At 49.2% G+C, this 15,000-nt stretch overlaps 1 protein-coding gene across 4 annotated transcripts in view; it reads left to right on the plus strand.

Annotated features, from left to right (window-relative positions):
* CSF2RA (colony stimulating factor 2 receptor subunit alpha) overlaps positions 1-15,000 on the plus strand; it is a 37,955-nt gene that overhangs the window by 17,487 nt on the left and 5,468 nt on the right. For all 4 annotated transcript variants that reach the window (XM_084907488.1, XM_084907486.1, XM_084907487.1 and 1 more), the window contains 5 exons: positions 1-45; positions 2,533-2,711; positions 6,022-6,155; positions 11,280-11,309; positions 12,540-12,675. The exon at positions 1-45 is cut by the window's left edge and continues 85 nt beyond it. In XM_084907488.1, the coding sequence (XP_084763614.1) occupies positions 1-45; positions 2,533-2,711; positions 6,022-6,155; positions 11,280-11,309; positions 12,540-12,675 (524 nt within the window). The remainder of the gene's footprint in view (positions 46-2,532; positions 2,712-6,021; positions 6,156-11,279; positions 11,310-12,539; positions 12,676-15,000) is intronic.

Here is a 15,000-nt window from a genome sequence, read left to right on the forward strand (position 1 = left end):
CGCCCCGGAAAATGTCCAGTATTTTCTCCACATCCGAGACCTCGGGTAAGAGACACACAGCCAGCCTGTCCGCCTCCGCGGCCAGCCCGGGCCCGATACACAGAGAGAAAGGGAGAGGGAGAGAGAGAGTCAGACACATCGATGATGAGAGAGAAACATCCATCCGCTGCCTCCTGCACGCCCCCCCAGTGGGGGTGTGCCCTCAGCCACCCAGGTCCAGGCCCTGGACCGGAAAATCGAACCCGGGACCCTCCCGTCCAGCATGCCGACGCTCTATCCACTGAGCCACACCGGCCGGGGCCAGATAAACAAGGTTGAGTGGGATATGTGCCTCGAACAGAACAGATGCTTCCATTTTCAGAGAAATGTAGGTTTATTCTGATAGAGACACAGACATAGACACAGACACAGACAGAGACACAGACAGAGACACAGACACAGACACAGACACAGACACAGACAGAGACACAGACACAGACACATAGACACAGACAGACACAGACATAGACATAGACATAGACATAGACACAGACACAGACACAGACAGACACAGACACAGACACAGACACAGACACAGACACACACACAGACACAGACACAGACACACACACAGACACAGACACAGACACAGACACAGACACAGACACAGACACTGACAGAGACACTGACACAGACACAGACACAGACACACACACAGACACAGACACAGACACAGACAGAAGACACTGACAGACACAGACACAGACACAGACACAGACAGACACAGACACAGACAGAGACACAGAGACAGAGACAGACACAGACACAGACACAAACATAGACACAGACAAGACATAGACACAGACAGAGACACAGACACAGACACAGACACAGACGGACACAGACACGGACACAGACAGAGACACAGACACAGACACAGACACAGACACAGACACAGACAGAGACACAGACACAGACACAGACACAGACACAGACAGACACAGACACAGAGACAGACACAGACAGACACAGACACAGACAGAGACACAGAGACAGAGACAGACACAGACACAGACACAAACATAGACACAGACAAGACATAGACACAGACAGAGACACAGACACAGACACAGACACAGACGGACACAGACACGGACACAGACAGAGACACAGACACAGACACAGACACAGACACAGACACAGACAGAGACACAGACACAGACACAGACACAGACCCAGACCCAGACACAGACACAAACACAGACACAGAGACACAGACACAGACACAGACACAGACAGACAGAGACACAGACACAGACAGAGACACAGACCCAGACACAGACACAGACACAGACACAGACACAGACACAGACAGAGAGACAGACACAGACACAGACACAGTCACAGACACAGACACAGACACAGACACAGACACAGACACAGACAAGACATAGACATAGACATAGAGACACAGACACAGACACAGAGACACAGACACAGACCCAGACACAGACACAGACACAGGCATGGACACGGACACGGACACGGACACGGACACAGACACAGACACAGACAAGACACAGACACAGACACAGACACACACACAGACACAGACACAGACACAGACAAGACACAGACACAGACACAGACACAAAGACACGGACACGGACACGGACACAGACACAGACACAGACACAGACACAGACACAGACACACACACAGACACAGACACAGACACAGACACAGACACAGAGACACAGACACAGACACAGACAGAGACAGAGACAGAGACACAGACACAGACACAGACACGGACACGGACACGGACACGGACACGGACACGGACACAGACACAGACACAGACACAGACACAGACAGAGACACAGACACAGACAGACAGAGACACAGACACAGACACAGACACAGATACAGACGCAGACGCAGACACTGACACGGACACAGACACGGACACGGACACAGAGACACAGACACAGACACAGACACAGACACAGACACATACAGACACAGACACATACAGACACAGACACAGACACAGACACAGGCACAGACATAGACACAGACACAGACACAGAGGCAGACAGAGACACAGACAGAGACACAGACACAGAGACACAGACACAGACACAGACACAGACACGGACACGGACACGGACACGGACACGGACACGGACACGGACACAGACAGAGACACAGACACAGACACAGACACAGACACAGACACAGACACAGACACAGACACAGACACAGACACAGACACGGAGCGTCCAGATGAAACTGCGTTCAGCCATCACCATCCTCTGGCCCCTCCGTGCGCGCACAGACAATCCCTCCAAGGATCACCCCAACCCCGACCTGACAAAACCCTCTCACCCCGACCATCTCCACACACACCCACACCCCCTCCCCGCTCGGCCGGGCCATGAAGGCATCGGTTGTGGGTCCAAGTCCCTGAGTTTGACCCTCTGGACCCCCCCGGACCGCATTGAGGTCACAGGGATAACCGTGAGACTCGCGCCTCGGCCCTTCTTGCAGGTCGGGCAGGACGCGGGGCTGCCCCCGTTACCTCGGAGACCCAGGGGCCGCCCACACCGGCTGCCACCTCCAGGGGGCCTCGGCCTTCGGCTCCGAGATCTACGTCCTGGTCAACGGCACCAGTCCCGGCGGGGGGGGCATCCAGTTCTACGACGCCACGCTGATGATGAAGAGAATCGGTGAGTCCCCGGGGCTGTGTGGCCCAGTGGTTAGCGCGGCCGCCCTCGGCCTGCGGGCGGACGGACGGACGGACGGACGGAAGGGTCCCGGCTTGCATGCCTGGGTTGTGGGTTCCGTCCCCCGTAGGTGGGTGTGCAGGAGGCAGCTGGTCCGTGATTCTCTCTCTCTCTCTCTCTCTCTCTGTGTCCTCATGGATGTTTCTATCTCTCTCTCTCTCTCCCTCTCCCTTCCTCTCTGAAATCAATCAATAAAAAATACATAAAAGAAAATTATTACGATAAAATAAAAATAAAATAAAATCGCCGAAGCCGGTGTGGCTCAGTGGGTAGAGCGCTGGCCTGCGGACTGAAGGGTCCCCGGTTCGATCCCCAGTCGGAGGCATGCAGGAGGCAGCCGGTCTGTGATTCTCTCTCTCTCTCTCTCTCTCTCTCTCCTCATGGATGTTTCTCTCTCTCTCTCTCTCCCTCTCCCTTCCTCTCTGAAATCAATAAAAAATACATAAAAGAAAATCATTGCGATAAAATAAAAATAAAATAAAATCGCCGAAGCCGGTGTGGCTCAGTGAATAGAGTGTCGGCCTGAGGACTGAAAGGTCCCGGGTTCGATTCCCAGTCAAGGGCATGGACCTTGGTGGCTGAGGGCACATCCCCAGTCGGGGGGGGGGGGGGTGCAAGAGGCAGCTGATCGATGATTCTCTCTTATCGATGTTTCTAACTCTCTGTCCCTCTCAGTTCCTCTCTGTGTAAAAATCAATAAAATATGTTTAAATAAATAAATAAATAAATAAATAAAAAATAAAAAGACATAAAAGAAAATTATTAAGACAAAATAAAATAAAAATAAGATAAAATCAATGGGCCAAAGGCCAGTTTGGCTCAGTGGATAGAGTGTCGGCCTGTGGACTGAAGGGTCCCGGGTTCGATCCCCAGTCGGAGGCATGCAGGAGGCAGCTGGTCTGTGATTCTCTCTCTCTCTCTCTCTCTCTCTCTCTCTCTCTCTCTCCTCATGGATCTTTCTCTCTCTCTCTCTCCCTCTCCCTTCCTCTCTGAAATCAATAAAAAATACATAAAAGAAAATTATTGCGATAAAATAAAAATAAAATAAAATCGCCGAAGCCAGTGTGGCTCAGTGGGTAGAGCGCCGGCCTGCGGACTGAAGGGTCCCGGGTTCGATTCCGGGTCAAGGGCATGGACCTTGGTGGCGGGCACATCCCCAGGTGGGGGGTGTGCAAGAGGCAGCTGGTCGATGTTTCTCTCTCATTGATGTTTCTAGCTCTCTCTCCCTCTCCCTTCCTCTCTGTAAAAAATCAACAAAAATATATTTAAAAAAATAAAATAAAATAAAATAAAAATTGAATCAATGGGCCCTCGCCAGTTTGGCTCAGTGGATAGAGTGTGAGCCTGTGGACTGAAGGGTCCCGGGTTCGATCCCCAGTCGGAGGCATGCAGGAGGCAGCCAGTCCTTCATTCTCTCTCTTCCTCATGGATGTTTCTCTTTCTCTCTCTCTCTCTCTCTCTCTCTCTCTCTCTCTCTCTCTCTCTTCCTCTCTCTGATTCAATCCTCTAGCATAAAAGGCTGATATGCAAATTGTCCCTCGACCAGGAGTTCGACCGGGAGTTCGACCAGAGTGAGGGGCCTTCTGGCCAGCCATCTTCCTGTATCCCCCTCCCCCCCTAACCCCCTGCCTGCCCCTTAGCCCGCTCAGCCCCATTTGGGGAGAGACAGGTGCCACCCACCTGTGCACAAATTCAGTAAAACTATAGTAATTTTATTATTTCATTTCATTTTATTTCATATTTCACTTCATTTTTATTTTATTTAAATTTAATTTTTTTTAAATCCAAAAGGTGGGTGCTGGGTGAGGCTGTCCCTCAGATAAAGGGACCGTCCACACCCAGCATATAAAACTATATATTTTTTAAAAATAAATAAAATATCCATTCACGCCCGGTTCTCAACTCCTGAGTCTCACCTCCTCTGTCTGACCTCTGAACTCTCACCTCTGAAGTCTCACCTCCTGGTTCACCTCGGAGTTCTCACCTCGGAGTTCCCACCTCGGAGTTCTCACCTCTGAGATCTCACCTTTTGGTCTCACCTCTGAACTCTCACCTCTGAAGTCTCACCTCTGAGGTCTCACCTCTGAGGTCTCACCTCCGGGTCTCAGCTCTGAGGTCTCACTTCTGACCTGTCACCTCTGACCTCTCACCTCTGAGGTCTCACCTCGGAGTTCTCACCTTGGAGTTCTCACCTCCTGAATCTGACCTCTAAGGTCCCATGTCTGACATCTCACCTTTGTGGTCTCACCTCTGACCTCTCGTCTCTGACCTCTGACCTCTGAGATTTCACCTCCTGGTCTCACCTCGGAGTTCTCACCTCTGAGGTCTCACTTCGGAGTTCCCACCTCCTGGTCTCACCTTGGAGGTCTCACCCTTGACATCTCACCTCTGACCTCTCACCTCTGAGGTCTCATCTCTGACCTCTCACTTCTGAGGTCTCATCTCTGACCTCTCACCTTAGAGTGCTCACCTAGGAGTTCTCACCTCTGAGGTCTCACCTCTGACCTCTCACCTCTGAGGTCTCATCTTCTGGTCTCACCTCTGAGATCTCACCTCGCAGTTCTCACCTCTGACATCTCACCTCTGACCTCTCACCTCTGAGTTCTCACCTCTGAGTTCCCAACTCAGAGTTCTCACCTCTGAGGTCTCACCTCCTGGGTCTCATCTCAGAGTTCTCACCTCTGAGTTCCCACCTCTGACCTCTCACCTCTGAGTTCCCACCTCTGAGATCTCACCTCTGACCTCTCACTTCTGAGATCTCATCTCTGAGGTCTCACCTCTGAACGCTCACCTCTGAACTCTCTCCTCTGAGGTCTCACCTCAGAGTTCTCGCCTCGGAGTTCCCACCTCTGACCTCTCACCTCGGAGTTCTCACCTCAGAGTTCTCACCTCCTTGTCTCACCTCGGAGTTCTCACCTCTGACCTCTCACCTCTGACCTCTCACCTCGGAGTTCTCACCCCTGACCTCTCACCTCTGAACTCTCACCTCGGAGTTCTCACCCCTGACCTCTCACCTCTGAACTCTCACCTCGGAGTTCTCACCCCTGACCTCTCACCTCTGAACTCTCACCTCGGAGTTCTCACCCCTGACCTCTCACCTCTGACCTCTCACCTCGGAGTTCCCACCTCGGACTTCCCACCTCGGAGTTCTCACCTGGGAGTTCTCACCCCTGACCTCTCACCTCTGACCTCTCACCTCGGAGGAGTTCTCACCTCGGAGTTCCCACCTCTGAGGCCTCCCCTCCCCCGGCAGAAGTCTACGACCCCCCCGGCAACATCACCGTGGACTGCAACTCCTCCCACTGCCTGGTCCGCTGGGACACGCCTGCCATCCGCCTCTTCCTGTCCAACTCGGAGATGCACTACCAGCTGGACGTGCACAGACAGGTGGGCGGGGAGCGGTGCATGCTGGGATTCTCGGACCCGGACCTCAGGGAGCCGCGGGGGGGCACCCCCCCACCCAGGACCCCGTGGGGAGGGCCGGGGAGGGTCCCAGGAAGGGGCGGGGGGCCAAGCTAGGAGGCAGGGGTGAGGGGAACCCCAACAGCAGGTCCAAGGAGACAGACACAGACGCCAGCATCCGTGGAAATCCTCAAGGGGGCGGTGGAGAGGGAGGTGAGAAACAGAACCGGGAAGACCGAGAGTTACATGGCTTTGTGGGCCCAGTGTAGACGAGGAAAAAGCCATAATTCTACCTCCATCTGGGCCCTGTGTAGACACAGAAAATCCAATAGTTCTATGTCCTCATAGGCCCAGTGTAGACGAGGAAAAAGCCATAGGTCTATGTCCTCCTGAGGCCAGTGTAGACGAGGAAAAAGCCATAATTCTACCTCCATCTGGGCCCTGTGTAGACACAGAAAATCCAATAGTTCTATGTCCTCATAGGCCCAGTGTAGACGAGGAAAAAGCCATAGGTCTATGTCCTCCTGAGGCCAGTGTAGACGAGGAAAAAGCCATAATTCTACCTCCATCTGGCCCCTGTGTAGACACAGAAAATCCAATGTTTATACGTCCAACTGGGCCCAGTGTAGACACAGAAAATCCAATAGTTCTATGTCCTCATAGGCCCAGTGTAGACAAGGAAAAACTTTATAGTTCGATGTTCTCATGGGCCCAGAGTAGATGAGGAAAATCTAATCGTTATATGTCTACCTGGGCCCAGTGTAGACGAGGAAAAAGCCATAGGTCTATGTCCTCATGGGCTCAGTGTAGACGCAGAAAATCCAATAGCTATACATCCATTAGACCAGGAAATTCCAATGATTCTACGTCCTCATGGGCCCAGTGTAGACAAGAATAAACCAATAGTTATACATCTACCTGGCCCCATGCAGACACAGAAAAACCAAGAGTTATACGTCCAGTGTAGACGAGGAAAAATCCAGTTGTGCATCCTCATGGGCCCAGTGTAGATGAGGAAAATCTAATAGTTATATGTTTATCTGGATCCAGTGTAACAAGGAAAAATCCAATAGTTATACATCCTCATGGGCCCAGTGTAGACGAGGAAAACCTAATATTTATATGTCCTCCTAGGCCCAGTGTAGACAAGGAAAAACTTAGTAGTTCTATGTCCTCATGGGCCCAGTGTAGAGGAGGAAAATCTAATAGTTATATGTTTACTTGGGTCCAGTGTAGACAAGAAAAATCCAATAGTTATACATCCTCATGGGCCCAGTGTAGACAAGGAAAACCCTATAGTTATATGTCCACCTGGGCCCATGTAGACACAGAAAATCCAATAGTTATATGTCCTCCTAGGCCCAGTGTAGACAAGGAAAAAATCTTAATAGTTCTATGTCCTCATGGGCCCAGTGTAGATGAGGAAAATCTAATAGTTACATGTCTACCTGGGTCCAGTGTAGACAAGGAAAAATTCAATAGTTACATGTCCTCATAGGCCCAGTGTAGACAAGGAAAAATCTTAATAGTTATATGTCCACCTGGGTCCAGTGTAGACACAGAAAATCCAATAGTTATATGTCCTCCTAGGCCCAGTGTAGACAAGGAAAAACTTAATAGTTCTATGTCCTCATGGGCCCAGTGTAGATGAGTAAAATCTAATAGTTACATGTCTGCCTGGATCCAGTGTAGACAAGGAAAAATTCAATAGTTATATTTCCATCTGGGTCCAGTGTAGATAAGAAAAATCCAATAGTTATATGTCCTCATAGGCCCAGTATAGACAAGGAAAAACTTAATAGTTCTATGTCCTCATAGGCACAGTGTAGATGAGGAAAATCTAATAGTTACATGTCTACCTGGATCCAGTGTAGACAAGGAAAAATTCAATCGTTATATTTCCATCTGGGACCAGTGTAGACAAGGAAAACAAATAGTTCTATGTCCACCTGGGCCCAGTGTAGACAAGGAAAATCAAATAGTTATATGTCCACCTGGGTCCAGTGTAGACAGAAAATCCAATAGTTCTATGTCCTCAAAGGCCCAGTGTAGATGAGGAAAATCTAATAGTTATATGTCTAAGGAAAAATTCAATAGTTGTACGTCCACCTGAGTCCAGTGTAGACAAGGAAAATCCAAGACAAAGGAAAGACAAATAGTTATATGTCCATCTGGGCCCAGTGTAGACTCAGAAAAAACCAATAGTTCTACAATCTTGTGAGGCCAGTGTAGACACAGAAAATCCAATAGTTATATGTCCACCTGGGTCCAGTGTAGACAAGAAAAATCCAATAGTTCTATGTCCTCCTAGGCCCAGTGTAGACAAGGAAAAACTTTATAGTTCGATGTCCTCATGGGCCCAGTGTAGATGAGGAAAATCAAATAGTTATATGTCTACCTGGGTCCAGTGTAGACAAGAAAAATCCAATAGTTCTATGTCCACTTGGGCCCAGTGTAGACAAGAAAAAAACCCATAGTTATATGTCCATCTGTCCCCAGTGTAGACATCCTCATTGGCCCAGTGTGGACAAGAAAAAACCGATAGTTCTATGTCCTCATGGGCCCAGTGTAGACGAGGAAAAAGCCATAATTCTACCTCCATCTGGCCCCTGTGTAGACACAGAAAATCCAATGTTTATACGTCCAACTGGGCCCAGTGTAGACACAGAAAATCCAATAGTTCTATGTCCTCATAGGCCCAGTGTAGACAAGGAAAATCTTTATAGTTCTATGTCCTCATGGGCCCAGTGTAGATGAGGAAAATCTAATCGTTATATGTCTACCTGGATCCAGTGTAGACAAGGAAAAATTCAATAGTTATATGTGCACCTGGGTCCAGTGTAGACAAGAAAAATCCAATAGTTATATGTCCAGTGTAGACCAGGAAAGACTAATAGTTGTACATCCTCATGGGCCCAGTGTAGATGAGGAAAACCCTATAGTTATATGTCCACCTGGGCTCAGTGTAGACTCAGAAAAACCCAATAGTTCTACATTCTTGTGGGGCCAGTGTAGACACAGAAAATCCAATAGTTCTATGTCCTCCTAGGCCCAGTGTAGACAAGGAAAAACTTAATAGTTCGATGTCCTCATGGGCCCAGTGTAGATGAGGAAAATCAAATAGTTATATGTCTACCTGGGTCCAGTGTAGACAAGAAAAATCCAATAGTTATACGTCCTCATGGGCTCAGTGTAGACAAGAAAAAACCCATAGTTATACATCCATCTAGCCCCAGTAGTAGATATCCTCATGAACCCAGTGTAGACGAGGAAAAACCCATAGGTCTATGTCCTCATGGGCCCAGTGTAGACAAGGAAAAACAACATAGTTATATGCCCAGTGTGGACAGAGAAGATCCAAAATTTATATGTCCTCATGGGCTCAGTGTAGACCAGGAAAATCCAATAGTTCTATGTCCACCTGGGCCCAGTGTAGACGAGGAAAAAAACCATAGGTCTATGTCCTCATGGGCTCAGTGTAGATGCAGAAAATCCAATAGCTATACATCCATTAGACGAAGAAAAGCCAATAATGATACACCCATCTGTCCCAGTGTAGACCAGGAAAATCCAATGGTTCTACGTTTACCTGGGCCCAGTGTAGACAAGGAAAAACCGATAGTTCTATGTCCACCTGGGCCCAGTGTAGACACAGAAAATCCAATAGTTCTATGTCCTCATAGGCCCAGTGTAGACAAGGAAAAACTTAATAGTTCTATGTCCTCATGGGCCCAGTGTAGATGAGGAAAATCTAATAGTTACATGTCTGCCTGGATCCAGTGTAGACAAGGAAAAATTCAATAGTTACATGTCCACCTGTGTCCGGTGTAGATAAGAAAAAAACCCATAGTTATATGTCCGACTGGCCCCAGTGTAGACATCCTCATTGGCCCAGTGTAGACGAGGAAAATCCAATAGTTCTATGTCCTCATGGGCTCAGTGTAGACAAGGAAAAACAAATAGTTCTATGTCCACCTGGGCCCAGTGTTGACAAGGATAAACCCATAGTTATACGTTCTCATGGGGCCAGTGTAGACACAGAAAATCCAATCGTTATACACCCAGTGTAGATGAGGAAAACTCCATAGTTATTCATCCTCATAGGCCCAGTGTAGACAAGGAAAAAATCTTAATAGTTCTATGTCCTCATGGGCCCAGTGTAGATGAGGAAACTCTAATAGTTACATGTCTGCCTGGATCCAGTGTAGACAAGGAAAATCCAATAGTTATACATCCTCATGGGCCCAGTGTAGATGAGGAAAACCCTATAGTTATATGTCAACCTGGGCCCAGTGCAGATGTGGATTTTTTGTTTGTTTGTTGTGGATTTTTGGTTTTTGTTTGTTTTTTGTTGTTCTTTTTTGTGGATTTTTGTTTGTTGTGGATTTTTTGTTTGTTGGTTGGTTGGTTGGTTTTTGCTGTGATTTTTTGTGGATTTTTTGTTTGTTGTGAATTTTTTTGTTTGTTTTGTGTTTTTTGTAGATTTTTCGTTTGTTAGGATTTTTGGTTTTTGGTTGTTTTTTGAATTTTGTTGTTTTTTTGTGGATTTTTTGTTTGTTGTAGATTTTTGTTTTTTTGTTTGTTTTCGGTTTCTTGTTGTGTTTTTTTGTGGAATTTTTGTTTGCTGTAAATTTTTGTTTTTTTGTTGTTTTTTGGTTTTTGCTGTGATTTTTTGTGGATTTTTTGTTTGTTGTGAATTTTTTTGTTTGTTTTTAATTTGTTTTTTGTTCTTTTTGTGGATTTTTTGTTTGTTGTGGATTTTTGTTTTTTGTTTGTTTTTTGTTTTTTTGTTGTTATTTTTTGTGGATTTTTGTTTGTTTGTTGTGGATTTTTGTTTCTTTGTTGGTTTTTGGTTTTTTGTTGTGTTTTTTGTGGATTTTTTGTTTGTTGTAAATTTTTGTTTGTTTGTTTTTTTGTTTTTTGGTTTTTGCTGTGATTTTTTGTGGATTTTTTGTTTGTTGTGGATTTTTTTTGTTTGTTTTTTGGGTTTTTTTTGTTGTTCTTTTTTGTGAATTTTTTGTTTGTTGTGGATTTTTGTTTTGTTTGTTTTTGATTTTTTTGTTGTTCTTTTTTATTGTGGATTTTTCCTTTGTTTCTTTCTCTCTCCAGAACAGGATGCAGCCCAGTGACCATCAACTGGTGAGTGAAGGTTATGACCCCAAATGCCACTCCTTCTTTGAGCTTCGTCTTAATCCCCATCAGGTCAGGGACGGAGGGACCCTTCCAATAGTCCCTCCTGGGGGGCCTTGGGGCCCTGGGTGGGGGGCCTTCTGGGCTCACGTTCAGATTAGTCATTAGATCCCTGTGACCTTTTTTTAAAAAAAAAAAATCTGTATTTACTAGAACCCCAGTGCACATGTGGGGTCTCCCGGCCTGGCCTGCAGGGGATCGGGGCCGACACCGGCTCTCCGACGCCCCCCGAGGGGTCCCGGACGGAGAGAGGGCGCAGGCCAGGCCGAGGGGCCCCACCGGGGCAGGATCGGGGCCGGGGAGGGCCGGGGAGGTGGGCCGGCCGGGGAGGGACCGAGGGGGGCTCCAGGGCGTGTCCGGCCCGTCTCGCTCAGTCCCCATCGGCCGGACCCCAGCAGCAAGCTGGCCTGCTGGTCGGAGCGTCTGCCCCCTGGTGGTCAGTGCGCGTCATAGCGACCGGTCGGCCGGTCGGCTGTCTGCCCCCTGGTGGTCAGTGCGCGTCATAGCGACTGGTCGGCCGGTCGACTGTCTGCCCCCTGGTGGTCAGTGCACGTCATAGCGGCCGGTCGGCCTGTCGGCTGTCTGCCCCCTGGTGGCCAGTGCACGTCATAGCGACCGGTCGACTGGTCAGAGCATCTGCCCCCTGGTGGTCAGTGCACGTCATAGCAATTAGTTGAGCTGTTTTAACATATCATTAGCATATTACACTCTGAGTGGTTGATCGGCCGACTGGTCGACCGGACACTCAGCACATTAGGCTTTTATTCTATAGGATGATGATGATGATGATGATGATGAAAATAAAACACATCCAGCCTAAACCGCTGTGGCTCAGTGGATAGAGCCGTCGGCCTGCTGGACGGAAGGGTCCCGGGTTCGATTCCCGGGTCAAGGGCATGGACCTTGGTGGCTGAGGGCACATCCCCAGTGGGGGGCGTGCAGGAGGCAGCTGATCGATGACTCTCTCGCATCGATGTTTCTAACTCTCTATCCCTCTCTCTTCCTCTCTGTGAAAAATCAGTATATATATATATATATATTTTAAAAATGATTGATTTAAAACAAAAAAAAAATTTAAATTTAAAAATTAAAAATAAAATAAAATAAAACACATCCTCACCTATTCATTTCTCCGCGGATGTCACAGCCTCTGTCTTTCTCTCTCTTCTCCCCGAAAAGGTGGACATCGCTGGTGGCCCCAGAAATATCCACATTTTTCTGAAACCTCTACCCAGAGGCAAGCACATGGCACGCATGCGGGCGGCTGACTCTCGGCTCTTACACTGGGGACCCTGGAGCCGGGCTGTGGAGTTTGGTACGTAAACCCCACCCCCCAAATGGACCTCAGTCATTCTTAGGATCAAGGACCTGTGCCCTTTTTTTATTATTATTATTATTTTTAATGTTTTTTTTTTATTGATTTTTTACAGCGCTCTACCCACTGAGCCACACCGGTTTTGGCAAAGCAAAAAAAAAAAAAAAAATGTAAATGCACGCTTTGACCACTAGAGGTCAGTAGAGAGACAGGGACCGGATCAATGGCATTTAAAAAAATATATATTTTATCGATTTTGTACAGAGAGGAAGGGAGAGGGAGAGAGAGTCAGAAACATCAAGGATGAGAGAGAATCATCGACCAGCCGCCTCCTGCACGCCCCCCACTGGGGATGTGCCCTCAGCCACCCAGGTCCATGCCCTTGACCCTGGAATAGAACCCGGGACCTTTCAGTCTGCAGGCCGACGCTCTATCCACTGAGCAACACCAGTTTCGGCAAAAAAAAAAAAAAAAAAAAAAAAAAAAAAAAAAAAAGTAAATACACGCTTTGACCATTAGACGTCAGTAGAGAGACAGGGACCGGATCAATGGCATTTTTTATTTATTTTTAAAAATATATATATATTGTTTTATTGATTTTTTTATAGAGAGGAAGGAAGAGGGACAGAGAGCGTTTTTACAAAACAGAAAAAAAAATGTAAATACACGCTTTGACCACTATAGGTCAGTAGAGAGACAGGGACCGGATCAATGGCATTTCTTATTAATTTTTTATTTTTAAAAAATACATTTTATTGATTTTTTTACAGAGAAGAAGGGAGAGGGATAGAGAGCTAGAAACATTGATGATGAGAGAGAATCATCCACCAGCTGCCTCCTGCACGCCCCCCACTGGGGATGTGCCCTCGGCCACCAAGGCCCATGCCCTTGACCCCGGGGAATCGAACCCGGGACCCTTCCGTTGCTCTAACCACTGAGCAACACCAGGCAGGGCTGAACGGGGTTCCTTCCGTTTAAGAGCAGATCTCCCTGCACGTCCGGGTTCCTGGGAGGGAGGTAGGGAGGACTGGGGGCCGTGGGTGGCTGGGTGGGTACACCCCACACCCCCACCCCGGGGTCCCTGACACCCCCGCCGCCCACCAGGGGGCGCTGTGACATTTATAGAAAAAACTCCCAGCATCCACCAGGGGGCGCTGTGTCCCACTGACACACACAGAACTCCCAGCATGCACCAGGGGGCGCTGTGTCCCACTGACAGACACAGAACTCCCAGCATGCACCAGGGGGCGCTGTGTCCCACTGACACACAGAACTCCCAGCATGCACCAGGGGGCGCTGTGTCCCATTGACACACACAGAACTCCCAGCATGCACCAGGGGGCGCTGTGTCCCACTGACACACACAGAACTCCCAGCATCCACCAGGGGGCGCTGTGTCCCACTGACACACACAGAACTCCCAGCATGCACCAGGGGGCGCTGTGTCCCACTGACACACACAGAACTCCAAGCATGCACCAGGGGGCGCTGTGTCCCACTGACACACACAGAACTCCCAGCATGCACCAGGGGGCGCTGTGTCCCACTGACACACACAGAACTCCCAGCATGCACCAGGGGGCGCTGTGTCCCACTGACACAGACAGGACTCCCAGCATGCACCAGGGGGCGCTGTGTCCCACTGACACACACAGAACTCCCAGCATGCACCAGGGGGCGCTGTGTCCCACTGACACACACAGGACTCCCAGCATGCACCAGGGGGCGCTGTGTCCCACTGACACACACAGGACTCCCAGCATGCACCAGGGGGCGCTGTGTCCCACTGACACAGACAGGACTCCCAGCATGCACCAGGGGGCGCTGTGTCCCACTGACACACACAGAACTCCCAGCATGCACCAGGGGGCGCTGTGTCCCACTGACACACACAGAACTCCCAGCATGCACCAGGGGGCGCTGTGTCCCACTGACACACACAGAACTCCCAGCATGCACCAGGGGGCGCTGTGTCCCATTGACACGCAGAACTCCCAGCATCCACCAGGGGGCGCTGTGTCCCACTGACACACACAGAACTCCCAGCATGCACCAGGGGGCGCTGTGTCCCATTGACAAACACACAGAACTCCCAGCATGCACCAGGGGGCGCTGTGTCCCATTGACAAACACACAGAACTCCCAGCATGCACCAGGGGGCGCTGTGTCCCACTGACACAGACAGGACTCCCAGCATCCACCAGGGGGCGCTGTGTCCCACTGACACACACAGAACTCCCAGCATGCACCAGGGGGCGCTGTGTCCCACTGACACACAGAACTCCCAGCATGCACCAGGGGGCGCTGTGTCCCACTGACACACAC

Source organism: Pipistrellus hanaki, assembly GCF_964339955.1.
Source record: "Pipistrellus hanaki genome assembly, contig: scaffold_116, whole genome shotgun sequence".
Lineage (NCBI taxonomy): Eukaryota > Metazoa > Chordata > Mammalia > Chiroptera > Vespertilionidae > Pipistrellus > Pipistrellus hanaki.